At 37.2% G+C, this 22,496-nt stretch overlaps 1 protein-coding gene across 5 annotated transcripts in view; it reads right to left on the reverse strand.

Annotated features, from left to right (window-relative positions):
- Positions 1-22,496, reverse strand: part of RAP1GDS1 (Rap1 GTPase-GDP dissociation stimulator 1) — a 167,935-nt gene that overhangs the window by 99,822 nt on the left and 45,617 nt on the right. For 3 of the 5 annotated variants that reach the window (XM_019415489.2, XM_019415478.2, XM_019415496.2), the window contains exon 3: positions 5,941-6,063. In XM_019415489.2, coding sequence (XP_019271034.1) covers positions 5,941-6,063 — 123 coding nt within the window. Of the gene's footprint in view, positions 1-5,878; positions 6,064-22,496 lie in introns of those variants that run through there. The other 2 variants (XM_019415512.2, XM_019415503.2) reach the window with 2 other exon arrangements.

The raw sequence follows: 22,496 nt of genomic DNA on the forward strand, positions 1-22,496 counted from the left end.
AGAAGGCAGAAACCACTGGGGTGCCTGGGTGGCTCAGTCAGTTAAGTGTCTGACTTCAGCTCAGGTCATGATCTCAGGATTTGTGGGTTCAAGTCTCACATCTGGGTCTGTGCTGACAGCTCAGAGCCTGGAGCCACTTGAGATTCTGCGTCTCCCTCTCTCTTTGCTCCTCCCTTGGTTGCACTCTCTCTCTCTCTCTCTCTCGAAAATTATAAACATTTAAAAAATTTTTTTAAAAAAAGGAAAACATTAAGTATTTGTACGCATGTATGTGTGTCTATGCAAGATAAAATTCATTTTGCTTTTTGCATAATGTGTGGACTTCAATGCAGAAATTCAATATAGAGCTTTAAGGAATAGGCATTGTTCTATCTCAATACCAACCCAAATTTATTAACATAAAGTTGATTTCTTAAGAGTAGTTTTTTCCTTTGTAGCAAAACACTCAAATGCTTGATAGAATATCTCTATTTCTTTCTAAATCCAGTCTTCCTTTCTTTTTTGCTTTTACTTTCCCAAACCTACTTGAATTACATATCATTTAGCACCATCACAAAGTACAGTACTGTGATAAAACTATAAAATAAAAAATTTCTTTTTATAAAACCTTTTTACGTATCTATTTATCAAATATTAAAAGCCACTTTCAGCTGCCAGACAGAACCAAATCTATTTTATTAAAACTAAACTCTTTAAGCCAAATAAAAACAGAGTGCTAGAGTCTGCCTTAATGTTTGTTATACTAAACAATAAGTATATTCAGTTTGAATTTTCTCTAATAACCTCATAGCAATTATTAACTCTTAGCTTTTTATAGTTTTCTTTAGAAGAACAAGGAAAACTATGAGGCATAAATATATAAAAAGCTGTGACTTTTATATGCAGGTTGTTGTCACATTTTTCATTTATACTTTGTATTGCCTTTTGTTAAAAAATTGCTACTAATTCTTACAAAATGACAGAGGTTAAACTTCCAAAACTACAATATCAAGGAATACTTAAAGCTACCTGACAACCTGGTGCATTATTTTTGGTGGTGGGTATTAATTTTATCCAACAACTTTTCTAGAGCATACATATATTTAATACTAAAATAGACATATACTTGTTATAGAGTAGAGGGCAAAATTAAAACAAATTTACAAGAGAAAACACGAGACTTCCATGTTTCTGGCAGTGCCCTCTCTAGTCCATCCGAGGCGTACACTTTTATTCTTTTGTGGTTGGGAGCATTCAAGTGGAAAAGTTTGATAGTGACTTTTATAATCTGATAAAGTACAGATGGGGGAAAAAAGCATAATGTTGATCCAAACTACTGATTCCATATTACGTTAGACTGCGATTTAGTTCTCAAGCTATAGAGGTATGAGAATCACTGGGGGACTTGTTAAACCAAATGGCTGGATCCCAGTCCTAGAGTCGCTGTTTCAATAGGTCTGAACGAGAGGATCAAAGAATCTGCATCCTATTAAGTTCCTGGTGATTCTGATGCTGATGGTCCAAGACAGGGAAGGAGTGTTTTAGAGGACTAAAGGAACAGAAGCCAAGTGGTTGACCTTTTGTCTGCTTTTTTATACCCTTTAACTTCAGTTATCAGCTTAATCTTTCAGGTCATACACTGCTCTCCCTGCATTAAAATCACTAGTACCTCTTCCACTGCTATCATAATATCTCATTACTGAAGAGAAGTAAAGAAGAATAAAACAAGGTGAAGCATAAATTCCAAAGACTATCACATATATTTTTTTAAATTTTTTATTTTAAAGAGAGAGCACATACATGTGGGGGAGAGGGGCAGAGGGAGAGAGAAAATCTTAAGCAGGCTCCATGCTCAGCACAGAGCCCAATGTGAAGCTTAATCCCATGACCCTGGGATCATAACCTGAGCTGAAATCAAGAGTTGGATGTTTAACCGACTGAGCTACCAAGGCGCCCCACATAAGTGTCTGAATCTCAGCTTTACTACCTACTAGCTGTGTAAAGATAGGCAAGATATTTAGCCTGTTATCTCATGTGCAAAATCCTATCTCATATGGGGTTGTTATTAGAATTTGAAATAATGTACATAACTCCTGGCACAATGTAGGCATATTAATGGCAGGCACCTAGTCTTAGGAAATTATTATTATATCTTGACAATGCAATTCTGAAAAGGAGGAAACATTCATAGACACCTCCTATCTTGCTTATTTTTTCTTTGCCTCAAATCAGTCTTAAGTGTATTGCATAGGGGAATATTTTATTTAAAGGTATCAAAATCCTTTACTGTAATTTATGATCATGGCTATGCTCCCACATTAAACTTGCACATGAAACTTCTTGCTAATCCTCTCGAATTTCAACATTAGTATGCTAATTTTTGGGAGATTTTGTATGCACAAATTTAAACATAATTATATTTTAAGGTTAATCTGAATCTATGAAGTATATGCTAATATTTCTCCTCTGTAGTTACATAAAATGCACAGCAGAGTGGAGATGAAAAAATCACCTTCCAATCTCTTTTTAACTCTGGTTCACAAAATCTTGTTTTCACCACCAAGTTTCTAAAAAGAAGAAATATAAGCCCAATTAATGTACTCTGTGGGTCATGTTGCATTTCTGAAGATATTATTTATTTTTAAAAAAGATTCTAATTTACTTTCTCAGCCAGTCACTTACAAAAACAATGTGGTGATTAAGCAAAAAATAACTACTTAAATGTATCCCACTTATTTTAACCAGTAGAGGTAAGTGATATGCCCTTAACAAGCCTCTGATTAAAAGTATAAATGCTACAAATTCTATTATGTCTTTAGAACATAGCTGTCATCTACTAAAGTATTACTAGAAGCAACCTATAGCAGCGGAGTTATCATGAAACTGTGACAAAATATTATAATGACTGATATTAAAAGTAAGATCACAGAGGAATGGCAATCCACAAAAATTTACTATCCAAAATTTCTGAATCTATGCTAAAATTAGTATGGAAACTCATTCTTAAGAGAAAAGGCTTTTGTGGATGGAGCTGGAGTGTATTATGCTAAGTGAAGTAAGTCAGAAAAAGGTAAGTACCATGTGATTTCACACATTTGTGAAATTTAAGAAACAGAAGAGATGAACACATAAAGGGGCAGGGGGAGGGAACGAGAGCAGGAAACAAACCAAGAGACTCTGAAAGATAGAAAGCAAACTGAGGGTTGATGGAGGGAGGTGGGTGTGGGATGGGCTAGATGTGTGATGGGTATTAAAGGAGGGGACTTGTTATGAGCACTGGATGTTGTTAAGTGATGAATCACTGAATTCTACTCTGGAAACCAATATGCACTATACGTCAACTAACTAGAATTTAAATAAAGATTTGAGAAGAAAAAAAGAGAAAAGACTTTGAGAAAATAACTGATTTCTGGAAATCTATACTGTAATTCTCACTAAGTTAAAAATAAACCATGTGATCTTAAAAATCAAGCTGTATTGGGGTGGCTAGATGGCTCAGCTGATCAAGCATCTGACTTCAGCTCAGGTCATGATCTCACAGCTCGTGAGTTCGAGCCCCACGTCAGGGTCTGTGCTGAAAGCTCAGACCCTGGAGCCTGCTTCAGATTCTGTGTCTCCATCTCTCTCTGTCCCTCCCCCTCTCACACTGTCTGTCTCAAAAATAAACATAAACATTTTTTTTTTTCAGTTAAAAAAGAAATCAAGCTGTATTCCATCTAAGAAGATTCACATAGTGGTTGGTCTAGGTTAATAAACAACATCTGGAAGGGTTCCATTCTCAAACTAGATCTGCTTAGGGAGTTCTTTGTTGCCCCAAGGCAATCTATTCAGAGCAGTTCAAATCTGTTTGAAGTACACTAAATACTCCCAAACCACTAGGAATCTGAACATTTATGACCAGCTCAACTACAAAGCACAGCATAGTGATTATATATGTACAGTAGCTGAGACATGACATAAAACAATAGGTGGCCAGTTTTCAGCTAACGGCCAAAAAATGAGTTACCAATACAGAACCCCATTGGAATTTGAAAGACATTTTGAGAACTCCTAAACAAATGAAAAAATTTCATGGCAATTTTTTTGGCAACACACATGAACAAGTTGTTTCACTGGGCCCCAAACAACACACACCAGTATTTTACATGCCACCTGCTCTACTGATTATGTAAATGAAGCCAGAATTTTTAAAACTTCTTAAAAGTATAATATATGCAAATTACTAAAATAAAAGGCCTAAAAATAATATCAAATTTTGAGAATCCAGGCACACTAAAGACATGACATTAACTAAAGCCCTTATACTTAAAAACAGCTTTAAGAAGTCAGTGTTCTGGGGTGTCTGAGTGGCTCAGTCAGTTAGGCGTCTGACTTTGGCTCAGGTCATGATCTCATGGTTCGTGGGTTCAAGCCCTGTGTCAGGCTCTGTGCTGACTTCTAGGAGCCTGGAGCCTGCTTCGGATTCTGTGTCTCCCCCTCTCTCTGCCCCTCCCGTGCTTGCACTCTGTCTCCCTCGTTCTCTCTCAGAAGTAAATAAACATTAAAAAAATATATATTTATTTATTTATTTTTAATTTTTTTTAACATTTATTTATTTTTGAGACAGAGAGAGACAGAGCATGAACGGGGGAGGGTCAGAGAGAGAGGGAGACACAGAATCTGAAACAGGCTCCAGGCTCTGAGCAGTCAGCACAGAGCCCGACACGGGGCTCGAACTCACGGACAGTGAGATCGTGACCTGAGCCGGAGTTGGACGCTTAACCGACTGAGCCACCCAGGGGCCTCTAAAAAAAAAAATTTAAAAAGAAGTCATGTTTTTCTCAAACTGAATTAAAATCATGTGCAAATATTTCTGCTAAAATACAATTCTTCCAAAGAATCTCTTCTGGACATAAACCACATGTAATAGGATGGATTAGATATCATATAATCTAAGTCTTGCTGTCATTGTTGTTTTTTCATAGTATTCTTATGTGGAAACTTAAGAAATAGATGTGTCCTGGGGTGCCTGAGTGGCTCAATTGGTTGAGTGACCAGCTTCTGTTCAAGTCATGATCTCATGGTTCATGAGTTCCAGCCCTGCACTGGGCTCCCTGTTGTCAGCACAGAGCCCACTTCAGATCCTCTGTTCCCCTTTCTCTCATCCCCTTCCCTGCCTGCACTATAAAAAATAAACAAATACTAAAAAAGAAAGAAAGAAAGATGTCCTACATAGGTGAGTGCAGAAAACAGAACATACATTCCAACTGCACTGTTGCAGTTAAGAGCCAAGTGCCAATATTGGTAGGATAGGTTTAGACTATTTAATAAAAAATAAAAATAAAAAAAAAAGGAAGTTTATCTGGGTATAATACACACCAACATATAATACACTGAAAAAGGTAAGCTGTCCTGTGACAATTAAGATCAATGACTCAGGGGTGCCTGGGTGGCTCAGTCGGTTAAGCATCCGACTTCGGCTCAGGTCATGATCTCACAGTCCATGAGTTCGAGTCCTGTGTCGGGCTCTGTGCTGACAGCTCGGAGCCTAGAGCCTGCTTCAGATTCTGTGTCTCCCTCTCTCTGACCCTCCCCTGTTCATGCTCTGTCTCTGTCTCAAAAATAAATAAACATTAAAAAAAATTAAAAAAAAAAAAAAAAAGATGAATGACTCAGTGGCAAGCTCAAGAATCCTATTACCAAAGTAATAAATGACACAGGTACAGCAGGGACTAGCAGTACTTCCCTTTAATTCTACCCTGAAGGAACAGAATAGTAAATGGGAAATGTATGAATAGAATGACTATAAGTATAGTCATTTTAAACAATTATATGGGAAAAAAAGTCAAAGAAAAGAGAAATAGAAAGAAATGGACAATGTCTAATCTACAAAATTAAAACATAAATTAATAAAACATACTGACAAGTGAGGTGTAAAACTGAAGATGTTCCCAGCAGAAAAGTTCTTGAGGAAAACCTCACCATTTTTGGCTACTTCTGCTATGATGTTAGCTACTTTGGCTGTGCAGGAAGACTGTGGAATCAAAAGACTTGCAAACAGCTGAAGTATTCCACTTCCTTGGATTTTTTCACTTGTTTCCATATCTGAAAGAGATACAAAGAGCTTTAAGGAAAATCTTCAACACTAATACTGACATTATCTACAATAAAGTCTTCCAAGAATTTCCACCATCCATAATAGAAATTGCTTCAGTATATGTTCAAGTGTATATATATTTATACAAAAGAAATATATTTATAATTTTCAGTTCAAAAAGCTGCTTTTATCTTAAGTTTTTGTTTGCACAAAATACTTTATAATACAATGTTTTGTCTACCTAAAGTCATATTATAAAGGAATCCTTTCTGAATATACACCACTGGCATACCAAATCTGCTTTTCAATGTTAGTTCCAACCTGGTCTATTTGGACTAGCAAGGCCTTTTTTTCTACTTCCCTTCTGAATTCTTAACAGCATATCTTTATCTATATAATTTCTATGGTTTCCTACAATGCTATAGCAATTTTTTAATGACAATTAAATGAGCAAATCATTCACCTTGTGTCATTTTATATGGAATCCTATAGAGGAGACCATATAGTTCCAATACTATGTTTTTCATATAACTCATTCAAATAACTGCTCATGAAGAAGAGAATGAGCAGCAATAAGGCCATGGTATTCAGAACTCTATTTGTTGATACAGAAATTCAAGAGTTCCCTTTCTCCCTTCTCTTCTTTGTTAAAATACAAATAGCCTTTCTATGAAACCAAGCTACTTCACTTTTTCTTAACATGTCACTGAAAGCATGACCTATTAAAAGACAGTAAGAACCTGGAATGAAGGAACTAAAGAAAAACTCAAGGAAACAAAACTTAAAATCATTATTTGATTCTGATCAAGGAAGAGGAGTGGCATGTGTTTAAAGACAGAGAATTAAAAAGCTCTTTAAAACGTTCAATTTAAATTTAGTCCTCTGTATCCTTTATATCCTTAAAAAAAAAAAAAAAAAAACGGTAGACTTCTCATTATCTTTAGCCAGACTACTATTGACATTGTAACTACACTCCTTTTAAATGTTTGTACAAATAAGAGAGAACTCTAAAGATTTCTTGTTAAGTAAATGGCAGCTGATATGATCAGTAGGAAATAGGAAAATCGTTTCTTCAAGTTTATTTATTTTGAGAGAGTCTGTATGCACATGCTCACAAGTAAGCAAGGGGCAGAGAGGAAGAGAGAGAAAGAGAGAGGGAGAGAGAGAGAGAAAGGGAGGGAGAGGGAAAGAGAGAATCCCAAGCAGGTTCTGTGCCATCACCACACAGCCCGATGTGGGGGCTCAATCTCAAGAACCATAAGATCGTGACCTGAGCCTAAAGCAAGAGCTGGACACTTAACTGAGCCACCCAAACACCCCAGAAAATCATTTTTAATAGAATAATTTGAGAGTCTACCAAAAAATAATGTATTTCTTTATGGTAAGTGCTGACTGTTTAGTACAGTGTTTTTCAAATTGTGGATCCCAATGCCCATTAGGAACTCTGGCTTGGTGAACAAGAACCAGTATTTTCTTAAAAAGAGAAACAAAAGGGGAGCCTGGTTGGCTCAGTAGGTTAAGCATCTGACCAGCTAAGGTCATGATCTCATGGTTTGTGGGTTTGAGCCCTGCATCAGGTTCTGTGCTGACAGCTTGGAGCCTGAAGCTTGCTTTAGATTCTGTGTCTCCCTCTCTCTCTGCCCTTTCCCAGCTCGTTCTCTCTCTCTCTCTCCCTCTCCCTCTCTCTCTCTCTCTCTCTCTCTGTCTCTCAAAGATAAATACTTGGGGCACCTGGGTGGCTCAGTCAGTTGAGCGTCCAACTTCGGCTCAGGTCATGATCTCACAGTTTGTGGGTTCGAGCCCCGCATCAGGCTCTGTGCTGACTGCTTGCTCAGAGCCTGGAGCCTGCCTCAGATTCTGTGTCTCCTTCTCTCTCTTCCCCTCCCCCGCTCACGCTTTGTCTCACTCTGTTTCTCAAAAACAAATGTAAAAAAAAAATTTTTTTTAAACCATACTTTAAAAAAAGAGAGAAACAAAAATAATATCTGCAACAACAAAAGAACAGAAAAAAATTTTGCCCATAGTGAGGTAAAAAAGTGAAACTCTGGTTTGAACCATGTGTATGCAGACACACGTGTAATTGTACGTGTATGACTGCTCTCTGCAAAATGCATTTCTAATTATAGGTTCTGGTCAAAAAAGTTAAAAACCACTATTCTGTGCACTCTTTGACTACAGCGGATTCTGAGCTAAAGAACCTTAACATTCTCTTAACATCATCAGGAGAACTGTGAAATGGTTGAAGAAAAGGAGAACTGTATGGAAAATTGTACTTCCATGGATTTATTATCTTAAAAAAAGTTATGCGCAATTGGTTATATGTGTGTGTGTATTCACCTATGATATCAGAACTACAGATCAAGTAACCAAGGTTATTCAATGTTGAAACTCCACCCATGCATTTCCTGTTGCTACCATAAACCCAGTACATTTTCACACATCTGATACTATTTTAGCTTCTTATATTTTATATACTACAATAAAAAGGATATTGTGGGGATACCTTAAAACAACCTCAGTTCTTAAGTGAAGAAACAGAGCCCTGAAAGATGAAGTAAAACTTGTCTAAAGCCACTAATCATAAAGCATAAACAGCAACTTCAGATGCTGACACTAACAAATCAACATGTGTCTTATCTGGCATCCACTGGTATGTTTTTCTTAAAGAACACTTACTTGAGCATGAATAGGGGAAACCTGTTCTTTTGTGTGCAGTTTCTTACTAAGTTTCTTATAATTCAGATTATTACAAACATAAACTACCCATGATGGGACTTAAACACAGAAGCTGCCCTTTGAGCAAGAATATTTATAAAATACAGTGTGATGTTTTGCTTTTATTTTGTTTCTTGGACTAAAAAATAAGTTTTTAAGGTACTACCTGAAAACTGGACACCAAATTTCCACTAATTGATTTTTTTCCCCAAGAAGCCAAAAAGAACTGAACTCAATTTGCCATATTAAAATCCTCCCTTTTCTGACCATTGTTACCAGAAGATGTACATCCCCAGAATGCTGGGACACGCTGCCCTAGGGGTCTTGTCCCACCATCTGCTGGTGCTGGGATGACAGCAAGAGTCTGGCATAAGGCGTGAATCACAATTAGATGTGACGCTGAGGCATTTGTGTGTGTGGAGGCGAGCAGTTAAGTGCAAATCACTCATACGTGTCTCATTTTAACCTTAACTGAAAGAATGGCTTAGCATCAGAGCTGAACTATCAGGGGCAAAAATGAAAACAAAACAATACAAAACTCTTACACTCTGATGAGACTTGCCACAGATTACAATCCAAGGAACTGGGAAAATAGTTGGCACTAAAATGAATGAGGATTTGGGAATAGTATTTTTTTAATGCTATTGTCAGAGAAATAAAAGGGAAAATGTAATGTTTTTTTTCACATAAATCTGATTTACAGTTTAGAAAAATCTTACAGGAATTCTATTAACCTGCTAGCATAGGATTTCTATGTAAGTTTCATTTTAAATTAAACAGCTGGGAATTATCTTCTTTCCTTAGGCATAAAAACATAAAGAACCAAATATTGCTTACCACTAAAATGCCACTGTAGAGTAAATAATTACAAAGTTTGAGCCTCATTTCATATATACTTTCTGCACTGGCCATCTACTGTATCTCAAAATGTATATTTATCTGTGAACGAAAAGATGTTCTCAGATATCTGTGAGTACTCTTGAAATAATTTTAAAAGAACATTAAGAAATAGTCGGCAGTTAGTGTTTGCAATCCAAATGATTGGCTACCTGTAAAGAAATCATGCACTGTGATTGTGAGTCTTAAAAAAAAAAAAAAAAAAAAAAAAAAGGTAGACTTTTCATTATCTTTAGCCAGACTATTACTGACATTTTAACTACACTCCTGGTAAATGTTTGTGGGGATCAATTCAACATCTTCCCCCCCGCCCCCCCTTCACATTTAGGTGTGGTCATAAAAATGCTTGACTATGCCTACAAATTATAGGCAGCTGGCAGTCCTTGAAGTTTGAAGGACCCATATATGAAGGACAATTGCTACTTTAAGTAATATCTGGGGGGAGCTACTGCAAGAATCACATCCATCACAGTAGCCTTTGCAGTTATGCAAGCACTCATTCTGTTCCTGCAGTCCTATGTCCACACTCCACATGACCTCCTGATGGCAAGGAGGCAACTTAGTTATGAAACTGCCAGTGATAGAAAGAACAAGAAAAGCAGGCAACTGGATTAGAGAAACTTGAAAGAAGAATAAATCAAGGAGCCAGGCTACAATGCCAATAACACACAATGCCTTAGAGGAGAAGTTAAAGAACTACCTGTAGAACTTCTCAAGGCCAATAACCTGGTAGAAGAGTAGGTGGAATGAGAAGGAACTCATAATTCCTTCTACAAAGTCCAAAATTCCCAACAAAGCTGCAAAGTAAATACATTAAAGTAACTGGGTTTACAGTTAAACACCAAGAGGGGGTGCTCAGGTATGTTACTAAGATAAGCTGAATTTATGGTGTTATGTCAGCAGATAGACTACATGAGAATAAATTAACGGCATGCATCTGATAACCAATTTATAGTAAACTCCAAGTTAGAAAAACAAAAATAATGACTGTTATTAGTATGACTCTATAGGATTAAAAATGTACCTAGATTAGATTAAAAGTATTGATTTAGAGTAATAAAAAAAATGTGTGCAATTTTACTTAGAATTATGGGAAGAATAAAGAACTGGTATCTTTATATTACATGTCCAAGGGAGCTTTATGACTATGAAGAAAAGATTCAGATTTGGGATTGACTGCAAGGACCAAGAATAGGACTCATGACCCAAAGGGCCAGGGAACTCAAAGTTCCCTGGGGAACTATGTATTTCTCAAGGGGTAGATTTTTAGAATAAGGTGTAACAAGAGACCTGGCCCTGTGCCTAGGCCATCTGACCCAAATGCAAGGCATCATTGATTATTACCACATAGACAAGTCCCAAATCTTCTCTTCTTTTATTCAACTGAAAACAAAGCATTTGCACTTGGATATGCCATAAATACCTCAAATTTAACATTTCCAAAATTAAATTTACCCTTTTCCCATTAGATTCATACTAGTCTCTATCTCAGTGAATGGCAGGAAACCCATCTAAGCCAGAAGCTCTTGAATGATTATAAATTTGTCTCTTTTACTAAATGCCTTCCTATCACCTACATTTAATCAAAAACACAGGCTCCACAGATTCCATCTCACGAGCATCTTTTGCATCTATCCTTTGTACATCCATGTTACTTCAGGTTCTCAGTTCTGACCTTTATTAAATCCAACAGCCTCCTCAAGAGTCTCCTTAACTCCAGCTCCCATCCTCCCCCATCTGTCATCTACAATGACACCAAAATAAACTTCAGGAAATGTAAATTTCATGTCACTCCTCTACTGAAATCTTTAAATGATCCACCATAACATTTAATGAAATAGTGAAGCACATCTGTCATATTTCCCAACCGGTCTCCCAACTCTTGCATTGACATCCTACACGCTAGTCACACTAAATTACTTGTAGTAAAACAAATTAACCTTATTTTATATGTCCCTACTGCACATGTTTCCTCTCTGAAATGCCACCCCACCATTTTAGGTTATTCCTACTCAGACTCAGTGTTTTCATTTAAAGATGCCTGACTGAAAGTCCATCAATCTTTCTAATCATATCTGACCAGCATAACAGCTACTTTAAATTTGTATTGAGAGCATTTTTTAAATTTCAAAGCAATTTCAAAGATATTCTCTCATCATTTTTAAAACAGTCATGTAGAACTGCATTACAGGTTATGTTTTTCTAATATTACAAGTAAGGCCACATAAGATTATATTGGAAAAGAAAAAAGAAACCAGTTTCTCTGATTCCCAGTCCCCTACTCTTCCTACCACAACTCATTCAGATATGTGGTGATAACAATACTTTGACTAGATTTACCAGTTATTATGTGAGAAATATTTTAAAAATTTTTTAATGTTTGTTTATTTTTGAGAGACAGAGACAGAGTGAGCGGGGGAGGGGCAGAGAGAGAGGGAGAGAGTGAGAGTGAGAGTGAATGAGTACATGAATGGAGGAGGGGCAGAGAGGGAGGCATAGAATTCAAAGCAGGCTCCAGGCTTCACGCTGTCAGCCCAGAGCCCGACACGAGGCTCGAACTCATGAACCATGAGATCATGACCTGAGTTGAAGTTGGACGCTTAACTGACTGAGCCACCTGGGCACCCCAAGAAATATTTTTATTTGACATATTTTGCAGTAGTAAGAACTGAAGTAATAAAAGGATATACAATATTTTGAGATAAACTGAGGCAGTAATTGAAGGAAAGAATGGGAACTAAGTATAGAGAAAGCAAAGCAGGTTTAAAACCAATTTAAAACACATAAGAGGAATGTATGCTGGCTTCAGAAGATTAAAGTAAGAGCCTGACAAATAAGAAATTAATGTTCCTAAAAGAAAATGGAAATATATGAAGTGGGGAGTGGGGAATGAATAAAACAGTTTCTTTCACTGGTGAGAATCTTTTTTTCTCCAGTAAGGATTTTAAGCAAATAAAAGGACCATGAGATGCGAGAAAATGTATGCAGTCATGAAAAGAAAGAGGGCAGAACAAAGACCCATTTACACAATGACTCACCATCAGAAACAGGTCTTACTAAAAGAGTAAGTTGTGACAGTCATTTTATAAAATTACAACAAATGATTCCGAAAGTCTTGCAGTCATTTCAACTCCAGGGATAATGTAAGCTGTGGGAGTGGGAGAAGTCATGTGTTTGGAAATCTCTGCAAGAAAAAGCCAGGATATCTACTAGTTTGATTACTTTAACATTACCACTAACTAGGTCATAAAACAGTTGCTAAGAAATTAAGAGTTCTGTGGTTAAAAAATAAAAGAAAGATATTTACTGAGAAAGTAAACACCAGGAGGAAGTGTTTTCATGATTGCAATAAAAGCAGAGTATATAACTAAGAATTGTTCACTTAAAAGCTGAAAGTACTGAAAATATGGTTCCTATAGTAAATATGGATTTCTTCATTGCAAATTAAGAGTATGAGGTTATAGTAAAACACAGTGCAGCAATATTTTCAGTAAATGACACATCTCCACTCTAAGTCAAATACTTTAGGTGAAAACATAAAGAAAGCTAGAGATTTGACATCTGTAGGATTCAGGATTCTTTAAAGTCCTTAATTTGTTAATGTTTACTGTAAGCATATAAGAGGAGTATACATTCTTTCTCAAATAAACAAGTCATTTCTTAATGGAGCATCATAAAAAAAAAAAAAAAAAAAGAGTGATCCAAGAAATGCACTTAAGGAAATAATACTTAATGCAAACAAGTCAACTTGAAGCAAACAAGTCAACATGATGTAAAATTTACTCCACCTTTTCAGGAAAACAAACAGCAAAAAAGTATACAGAAAAGGAAAAAAGGAGTCACTTAAAATTGACATTACTGTAACCTTGGACGAAGGAGAGCTGAATGGCTCACATTATCATCTTTAATTAAGATTTAATTAAGAAATATCCAACAATAGATACTACCATTGTGATCTAGCCATCCAAAAGAACATTATGTAATCATTAAAAACATCATTTAAAAATATCTGACATCATAAGCAGATGCTCAAAAATAAGTTTTTAGGGACGCCTTGGTGGCTCAGTCAGTTAAGCATCCGACTTCAGCTCAGGTCATGATCTCGTGTCTCGTGAGTTTGATTGAGCCTCACGTAAGGCTCTGTGCTGACAGCTCAGAGCCTGGAGCTTGCTTCGGATTCTGTGCCTCCCTCTCTCTCTGCCCCTCCCCTGCTCACACTCTGTCTCCCTCTCTCTCTCAAAAATAAATAAACAACAACAACAAAAAAGCATTTTTAAAAGTAAGCTATGCTTACGTGGCATGATTTCAAATTTTATAAAATAAAAAAATTACAATAAAAACATTTTCTGTATTTTCAAGTTCTATACCATATGCTGGCATTATTTTATAAACAGAAAATCTATTTTAAATCTGTACATATCAGGACATACTGTAAATAACAGAAACTACTACATACTCCAATTTATGCTCCAACAGAGGAATGTACTACCCTACAATTTGCACCATTGTAAAATGTGAAAGTATAGTGAGCTTCATGAATGGTTTCCTGCTCCTGCTGCATTCCTCTGAGCTCTCCTCAACTCTCTTCTTCTGTGTGTTGACATTATCAGACTAGCCCATATCATGGAGGAAAAATGGTTGTACCACTTTCAGGTCTTATTGAAGAGCAACACAGAAGTCTTCTCTCCCCACACCGCTCCTCCCTGCCTCAAAAAACAAAACAAACCCCAAAAGTACCATGGTTCACCCAAACTGAACCGATCTGAATTAGTTATTTTGGCCAGATCCATGCCATGCCATGCCATGCCATGCCATGCCATGTATTGATTAGTTTAGGCCTGAACCAATTTCAGCAAATAGCCCCTATAATCTTGGGAGTTAAATTTCATGGCTTCCCCAAAGGAGGAGAGCTGTGTAATGAGAAAAAGAGGGGAAGATGGGGAGAAGAATTTAAGTCACAGTAAAGAAAAAGGGGAAATGAAGAGACACAGGGCATAAATGAAACAAAGAACTGACCAAGATTTGTAGTGATTTACTACTGCTCTATTAGAAAGAAGAAACAAACCCAAATAAAATTATGTTAGCTTAGGTAAAGTTGAAAAGTTTTTAAAGTTTTGTGGGAGGAAATTATAATTTTCTTTCAAGTATAGTCCTAGAGAATAGGAACTAAGTTATCAAGCAAAGCTCAAGATACAGGGCTCCAGTTATGGAATGAGTAAGTCACTGGAATAAGATACAGCATAAGGAATACAGTCAATGATATTATAATAGCCATGTAACAGGACAGACGGTAGCTACACTTTTGGTGAGCACAACATAATGTATAAACCTGTCAAATCACTAGGCTGTATACCTGAAACTAATGTAACATTGTGTCAGCTATACTCAAAATAAAAGTGAGGGCGCCTGGGTGGCTCAGTCAGTTAAGCATCTGACTTCAGCTCAGGTCAAGATCTCTCGCTTTGTGAGTTTGAGGCTGGCATCAGGTGAGCTTGAGCCCTGCTGCAGGTGAGCTGGTGCATGCTTTGGGTGAGTCCCTCTTCTCTCTCTCTCTTACTCCCTCTTTCTGCCCCTTGCTCACTTGTGCCCTCTCTCTCTCAAAACAAAAACAAAACAAAACAAAAAAAAATTGAGTGAATGAAGAGTGAGAATAAGAAAGCAAAAGAGAGGGGCACCTGGGTGGCTCAGTCGGTTGGGCGGCCGACTTCGGCTCAGGTCATGATCTCGCGGTCCGTGAGTTCGAGCCCCGCGTCGGGCTCTGTGCTGACAGCTCAGAGCCTGGAGCCTGTTTAGGATTCTGTGTCTCCCTCTCTCTGACCCTCCCCCATTCACGCTCTGTCTCTCTCTATCTCAAAAATAAATAAACGTTAAAAAAAAATTTTTAAGAAAGCAAAAGAGAAGATATTACTAATCAAGAAAAAAATTTGATGTTAATTTCACAAAGATTAAAAACACTTCAGAACAGATGACCTAATGTTGAAATGATAATCAATTTTATGTAAACTTTTGGCAGAAGTTTTTAGTTATTAGGGGGAATGAGTGACTAGGCTATATGCTGTGACACAGGAATAGTTGACTATAATATATTTTAAGTAAATTCTTTATTTTAAAAAGTGTGTGTTAGGGAGACTGGAGAATGAAGTGCTATGAATGGAAGAAATACCAAGCCAAAGCACTTCAAAAAAAATAACAAAAAAGACTGTCAGTTGAAACAATAATTGCTGGGGCACCTGGGTGGCTCAGTCAGTTAAGCATCCGACTTTGGCTCAGGTCATGATCTCGCGGTTCATGGGTTCAAGCCCCATGTCGGGCTCTGTGCTGACAGCTCAGAGCCTGGAGCCTGCTTCAGATTCTGTGTCTCCCTCCCTCTCTGTCCCTCCCCTGCTCATACTCTGTCTTTGTCTCTCTCAAAGATAAATAAACGTTAAAAAAAAACCCAAACAAACAGTAATTGTTACAGAATAAGTCATGAGAGACTTTCAGAGACCATAAATGATTTTATATTTGTTGAGAGACATCAAGAACAAGGGTAAAGAACAATTGGCAAAATACTGATAATCCTATTCAAAATATGTCTAGCACTACAAGTGCATGAATCATTTTGAAAGAGGTGAATCAAGTAAACTTTTCCAAGTAAATGTTTCCAATATACTCTGGCTACAGTAGGAACAAAAAACCCCAATACTAAACTCCGAAAAGAGAAACAGACTTCAGACTACCATAACCTACCAAAATTGGGGGTAAGTTATGCGTTGAAATTACTGCTGATAAAATAGTAACTAAATAGCTCTTAAAATACACACGAGACTGAAAAGCTATCAGTAAACCAACAGACATTACACATCATTAAATGAAAGCTGTGAGGAAACATGTGCCATGTTACTTGAGAAACTTCTTTCCTTTCCTTAAAGAAACCTTATATAAGCTTAATGAAGGAGCAGGATATCACCATTACAAATATGTAAGTTACATTATTAACATTTGTAAGTCTTCCTCACCACTCTAAAGAAAATTACTAGATTCATGCACTGGCTTAGCTTTAAATACTTAGTAAATACCTACCCTGTGCTAGGCAAATGGCTAACAAGACATATAGTCTATACCTTGCCCTCAAAGAGTATAAAAGAAGTTATATGATTTTGATAAAAATCCCACAGCAGACTTAATGTACAGAGGGACCAAACTCAGTGTAGACTTCCATTTGTCTAATCTTCATAATATTTGATGATTATCCATCATTTTAGAACCTCATTTCCTGCAGAGAATTACCATTTTCTGTACCCTACTCCTTTGTAAGTCCATACTGAAATGGAAGGTATTACAGACCAAGCTAGACTAGGCAGAATATTTACTCAAGGTGGTTAGAATCAGGGTTCAAGAATACAGTAGATTTCACAGTGGAAGTAACAGAACATATCAGGAGGTCAGTTATCATCACTAGGATCTTCACCATCCATTTCCCTCTCCTTAACCCACATACAACTTTTGTAGCCACGTAAGTTTCCATGATAGCTTAGAGCATAAAGACACTAGTTTGGCTTACAGAACCTTGCAGATGTCAGAACACTCTTCCAAGTACAATATTTCAAAATGGTCTTCTACCTCAGCCCTATGCTCAAAAACAGCTCCAACTCTTCATTATCTACCACACTTACTCTCCCAGTCCTATCACCATAGCAACCAATTGCCCTACGACAGTAAAAGCAAGACTGGCAAAGTAACCTTGGCCCCAATTTGGAGATGTTTGTGCTCTAAAAACTTACAATGCACTTTGCAAACTGTGGGAAATGGTAATATGTAGCACCCTAAAATGAGTGCTGAAAGTTTTCCAACTTGGTCCTGGATTTACCAGGTATCATGGCACTGGAATAACTGACTAGGTCTCTGTAACACTGAAGACAAATATCAAACTGTAAAAATCCTACAAACCAACAGGGAAAGGTCCAGGCAAAATGTTCTAAGAGAGAAAGCAGGGCATCATAGGGTAGCTTACCTAAATGGTAAGAGAAAAAAGTGTGATGGAGGTTTGTTAACAGTGCCTAACCCAGAACAAAAGGGGAAACATTAGTCAAAGAAGAATTCACTCTGCTAAGCAGAGAGTGACAAAAGATCATAAATGAGAAAATGGATCACAATATCCCAAGCTATATAGACAGAACACGGTAACAGGGAAAAGAATAATTGTGAGATGGCCAGTTAAAGAACTTTCCCATCCCTAACCTTCTTCAGACCTCATCTGAACCTTTCCTTACTGTGTCCTTTGGATCCCTTGACTATTGTGTACAAACACCAGTCCCTCTCCGAACTCTACCTCCCCACCTTCACTGCAGCTGGAATCCCTCTCTAGGAATTTCCTGTGAAGTGCTCTCAAGCAGATCTCAACTCTCTTCTCTTCCCCTTTTACCACAAGACTCAGAGCTTGGAGCTTGAGCTGGTATTTTCTGAGCTCAAAAATATCATTTCTAAACCATTAGTCCTCTGGCTTCACTCAAAAACAATTTCTCTCTTTTCAACCCCTACCATCCAGTAAGATTATGCAATTCTCATCACTAGTATCCTAACCCTCAAGTACACTGGATCTTTCTCTTAGGTTCTCTCTCCCCTCCAATTCCTGCCATCATTCTGAACAACTGTGAATCTACACAGGGAAGTTAATAACTTGGCCTCACATTCCCTGTCTTTAATAAATGGCCTAATTCTCCACTGCTCTGTACCAATCCATCACACAGTAACACCCAGGGCCCTTGCCCCTTCATCCTGGAGAGTTGTTCCACAGTTGAAAGCTAGTTGAAAGCTTAAGTTTGGAAATTACTTTCTATTACAGTCTGCTATTTTATCATGTATTTTATTTCCTTATTAGGAAGCAAATATTTTTTAATCTCCCTGAAACCTCTATTCATTCAACTCCTCCTTTCTCTTCCCAATCTATCAGTCCTTTCCATGACTGACTTCATCCCTACCTACTCTGAATAAAATGATCAATGATTTCAGCAATTCTAGTATTACCTCAGTTCCCTAAAACTCTACCTAGCTATTGAACCTTGCCATTCAATCCCTGACACTGGATGAATCCAGCCATATACTTCTTCCTGCTCTCCAATTTTAAAACGTTATTAAATATGATAGCTAGTACCACAACAAATTCACATTTTACAATCTTAACGGGACCCTCAACATTGTTCAGCAATCCTTTTATTTATCCCTAGTTATTTCCCTTCCACATTTCCTAAGCCAATAATTCTAAACATCTACTATTCTATACATATGCCATATTCTCCATCATGGTCAACAAATAACTTTTCCTAATAATTCAGAGTGTAAATATTTTGTTCCTTCACAGTTAAACTTACCTATGATATTACCTATCCTTAATTCCTGCCTCTGAGAAAAAATGTCCTCCTCCTCTTTCTTCTCCTTGCCTATCCCCCAACCCTTCTTTCAAACTGTTACCATAATCTTTTCAAAACACAAATCTGATGTTTATTTGCTTGTGCTGGTTCCCTTAGGATGGTGCTATAGATTGAATGTTTGTGTCCCCCTCCTCCACCCCACCATTCAGATGTTGAAACCTAACCCCAGTGATGCCATTAGGAGGTGGGGCCTTTGGGGACATGACTATATCATAAGGGGAGTTCTCATGAATGAAATTTGTGACCTTACAAAAGAGACCCCAGAGAGATGCCTGGCTGCTTCTACTATGTGAGGTTCCAGCAAAAAGCTATCTGAATCAAGAAGCAGGTCTCACCAGACACTGAGTCCACCACTGTCTTGATTTGGACTTCCCAACCTCCAGAACTGTGAGAAATGCAACCTGGTCTTGGGTATTTTGTTATAGCAGCCCAAGCAGACAAAGACACATGTCATAAAAGTCCTTTCATAATTTGAACCCTTTACTCCCTTTTCCATTTATCATCTCTTGCCCCTTCCCTGAATGTACTTTTTTTTTTTTTTTTTTTTCTGGCCATACCAAACTTTTCAGTGTCTTATTGAACCATATTTTTTCTTATCATTACTACAACTTTGTGTATATTGTTTCCTCTGCTTGGGATGTTCTTCTCATAATCCTTAAGCCCTCACCAGTACCTGGGTAAGTGCGCTGTATTTTCAAAATACACTCTGATCTAAGAAGCACTATGATCCTTCTTATCAAACTCATACCTCTCCTCCAATACTCACACACAATGTTGTAATTGTTTCCAAGTTCTTAACACCTATTTGATAGTTGAAGACTTGGGAGTAGATCTGAGATCATTTAAAAAAAAATTAATTTTTACAGAGTTCCTACTATGTTGGGAATAGGACAAACAGGAAATGGCATATCCTCACATAAAGCTGTCTAGTAAGAGAAAGAAAGGGGCTAATAAATTATCATGATTCAATGTGACTAATACCACAATGAGGTTATGTAAAACAGATATAGTGGGAAGCAATCACAGTTCCATAAAGATCATGGAAATTTTCAATAAGAAGGTAACATTTGAGCTGAGTTTTGAAGGATAATAAAGTATTGTAAGCAGAAAAGGAGAAAAATATATTCTACAAAAAAGGAATATGTACAAGCATTACCAGCTGAGGCTAGGGACCCTAAATTTGAAACAGCAACATTCCATACTATTGGGTGATTTTATTTTATTTTATTTGGCCAACAGCTGAAGGGTACGAGAATTGGGAAGTGAAAAAGGTAGACAGTTGGTATTATCCAAGGTATGAAGAAGAGGGAGGTAGAAGAAGTGTACACCTATAAAATACTCATTTATCCATCAAACCCAGGTGAGATGTCAATCCCCATGTGATACTCTGAAAGACTCTTAAAATATGACTTGAATCCAGCTGTTTCCCCAGTACTTTGTAATCAGCTCTATTACATAATGTATTATATTGTATTAAAATTTATCTACCACTTGTCTGTCTAAACTCTCCAGGGCAAAGTACCAATTAATGTGTGGCGGTACCCAACTAACGCTAGTTGAATAGAATTGCCCTGCCCTGAATAAATGAAAAAGGCATACACAATTAATACACACTAAGTTCAAACAGAGGTATGTATAAACTGTTATAGAATATTAAAGATGGAGTAACCAAGTTACATTTATTGATGTTGTCATAGGCACAGTTACTTCTAACAGAAAAGAGAATACAGCTTGTAAGATTGCCTTATATTTTAAGAACTCTCCCATCAAAAATGAAGTTTTCTTGTAGAATTACCTATCACTACCTCATGCAGAGACTAAACTCTTCACTTTGCATTAGGCTAATCAGGCCTTAGATTACATGTTTTCAAAAGCAAACATATGCAAAAATGTTCTTTAAACCTTCAGAAATCATTGCAGAAAATTACCTTGCCTTTATATTATCCCTCCCACATATACACATCAGAAAGAAAAGATGATCAATCCATAACTATTATGAGCCAAACGAAAACATTCTGTTTGCTCCTTTAGTACAATGAATAGAAAAGATGTGTAATACTTAACTATGGGAAGAGAAAATTACATGCATCTAAAATGAACTCACCTCACAGAACATTGTGTGCTAAAACCTAGACTTTGAATTTATGTCTTTTTAAAAAGCCCATTACTCTGCCTTTTTGAGCCTCATTTTTGGGTTTATCCCAATGAATATTAAAAAACAGAGGTCATGGAAAACCTCAGTAAAATCAGTTATAGATTCCTCTCTGGAAAGTTCTAATACTAATGGCATCATTCTTCACTAGCAGCTATCCCAAAACATAAGTATTATGCCACACAATCCATTTTGATATTTCAGTAGAATACATATTCCACTTGTGATGGGTACTTTAAAAAAAAAAAATATTTATCTTGAGAGAGGGAGAAAGAGAGCATGTGTGTATGAGTCAGGGAGGGGCAGAGAGGAAGGAGAAAGAGAGAATCCCAAGCAGGCTCCACACTGAGTTTGGAGCCCAAAGTTGGGGCTCAATTCCAGGAACTATGAGACCAGGACCTGGGCCGAAACCAAGAGCTCTGATGCTCAACTGACAAGCCATCCAAGTACCCCTGTAATGGTTACTTTTATGTGTCAACTTGGCTGGGCCACAGTGCCCAAATATTTTTTGGAACATTATTATGGATGTTTCTGTGAGGGTGTTTTTGGATGAGATTAACGTTTAAATGCATAGAGTATGAGTAAAGCTAATTGCCCTCTAAACGTGGCTAGACCTTATCCAATCAGATAAAGGCCTACATAAAACAAAAGACTAACCTCCCTAACCCTTTCTCCCCACTCCTCCACCTACCCTATTCCCCTCATCCTGAGCAAGAGGAAATTTTGCCAGTAGACAACCTTCAGATTTGAACAGCAACATTAGCTCTTCCCTGGGTTTCCATCCTGCCAACCAACCCTGCAGATTTTGGATTTACCAGGCTCCATAATCAAGTAAGCCAATTTCTTAATATAAATCTCTCTCTCACCTACACACACACACACGCACACATATGTATAGATACACACACATATATCCTATTGTTTCTATTTCCCTTGAGAACCCTAATATACCTCTGCCCCTAGAAAAGAGGATCATCTTATCCTCCTAAACATTTCTAAGGAAGAACACACACATGCCATGCAGATAGTAGGAAAAAATATTCTCAACCTTGGTTCTATCACCTTATATCAATATACTACTGTCTCTTTGTCATACAAAGACCAACTAAGGAAATGAGAAATGTGATAGTTATCTCCAAATAAAGAAGGTCTGTTAGGGAGGAAATATTGTTTGTTTATCTAGGAGCTACAAATAGGACCATAGAGTGGCAACTGCAAGGATGAACAATCAATATTAAAAAGTATTTTCTAGTCTTAGGTCTATAAG

The sequence above is a fragment of the Panthera pardus genome, unplaced genomic scaffold, assembly GCF_024362965.1.
Source record: "Panthera pardus isolate Hobbes unplaced genomic scaffold, ASM2436296v1 HiC_scaffold_13, whole genome shotgun sequence".
NCBI classification, from domain to species: Eukaryota; Metazoa; Chordata; class Mammalia; order Carnivora; family Felidae; genus Panthera; species Panthera pardus.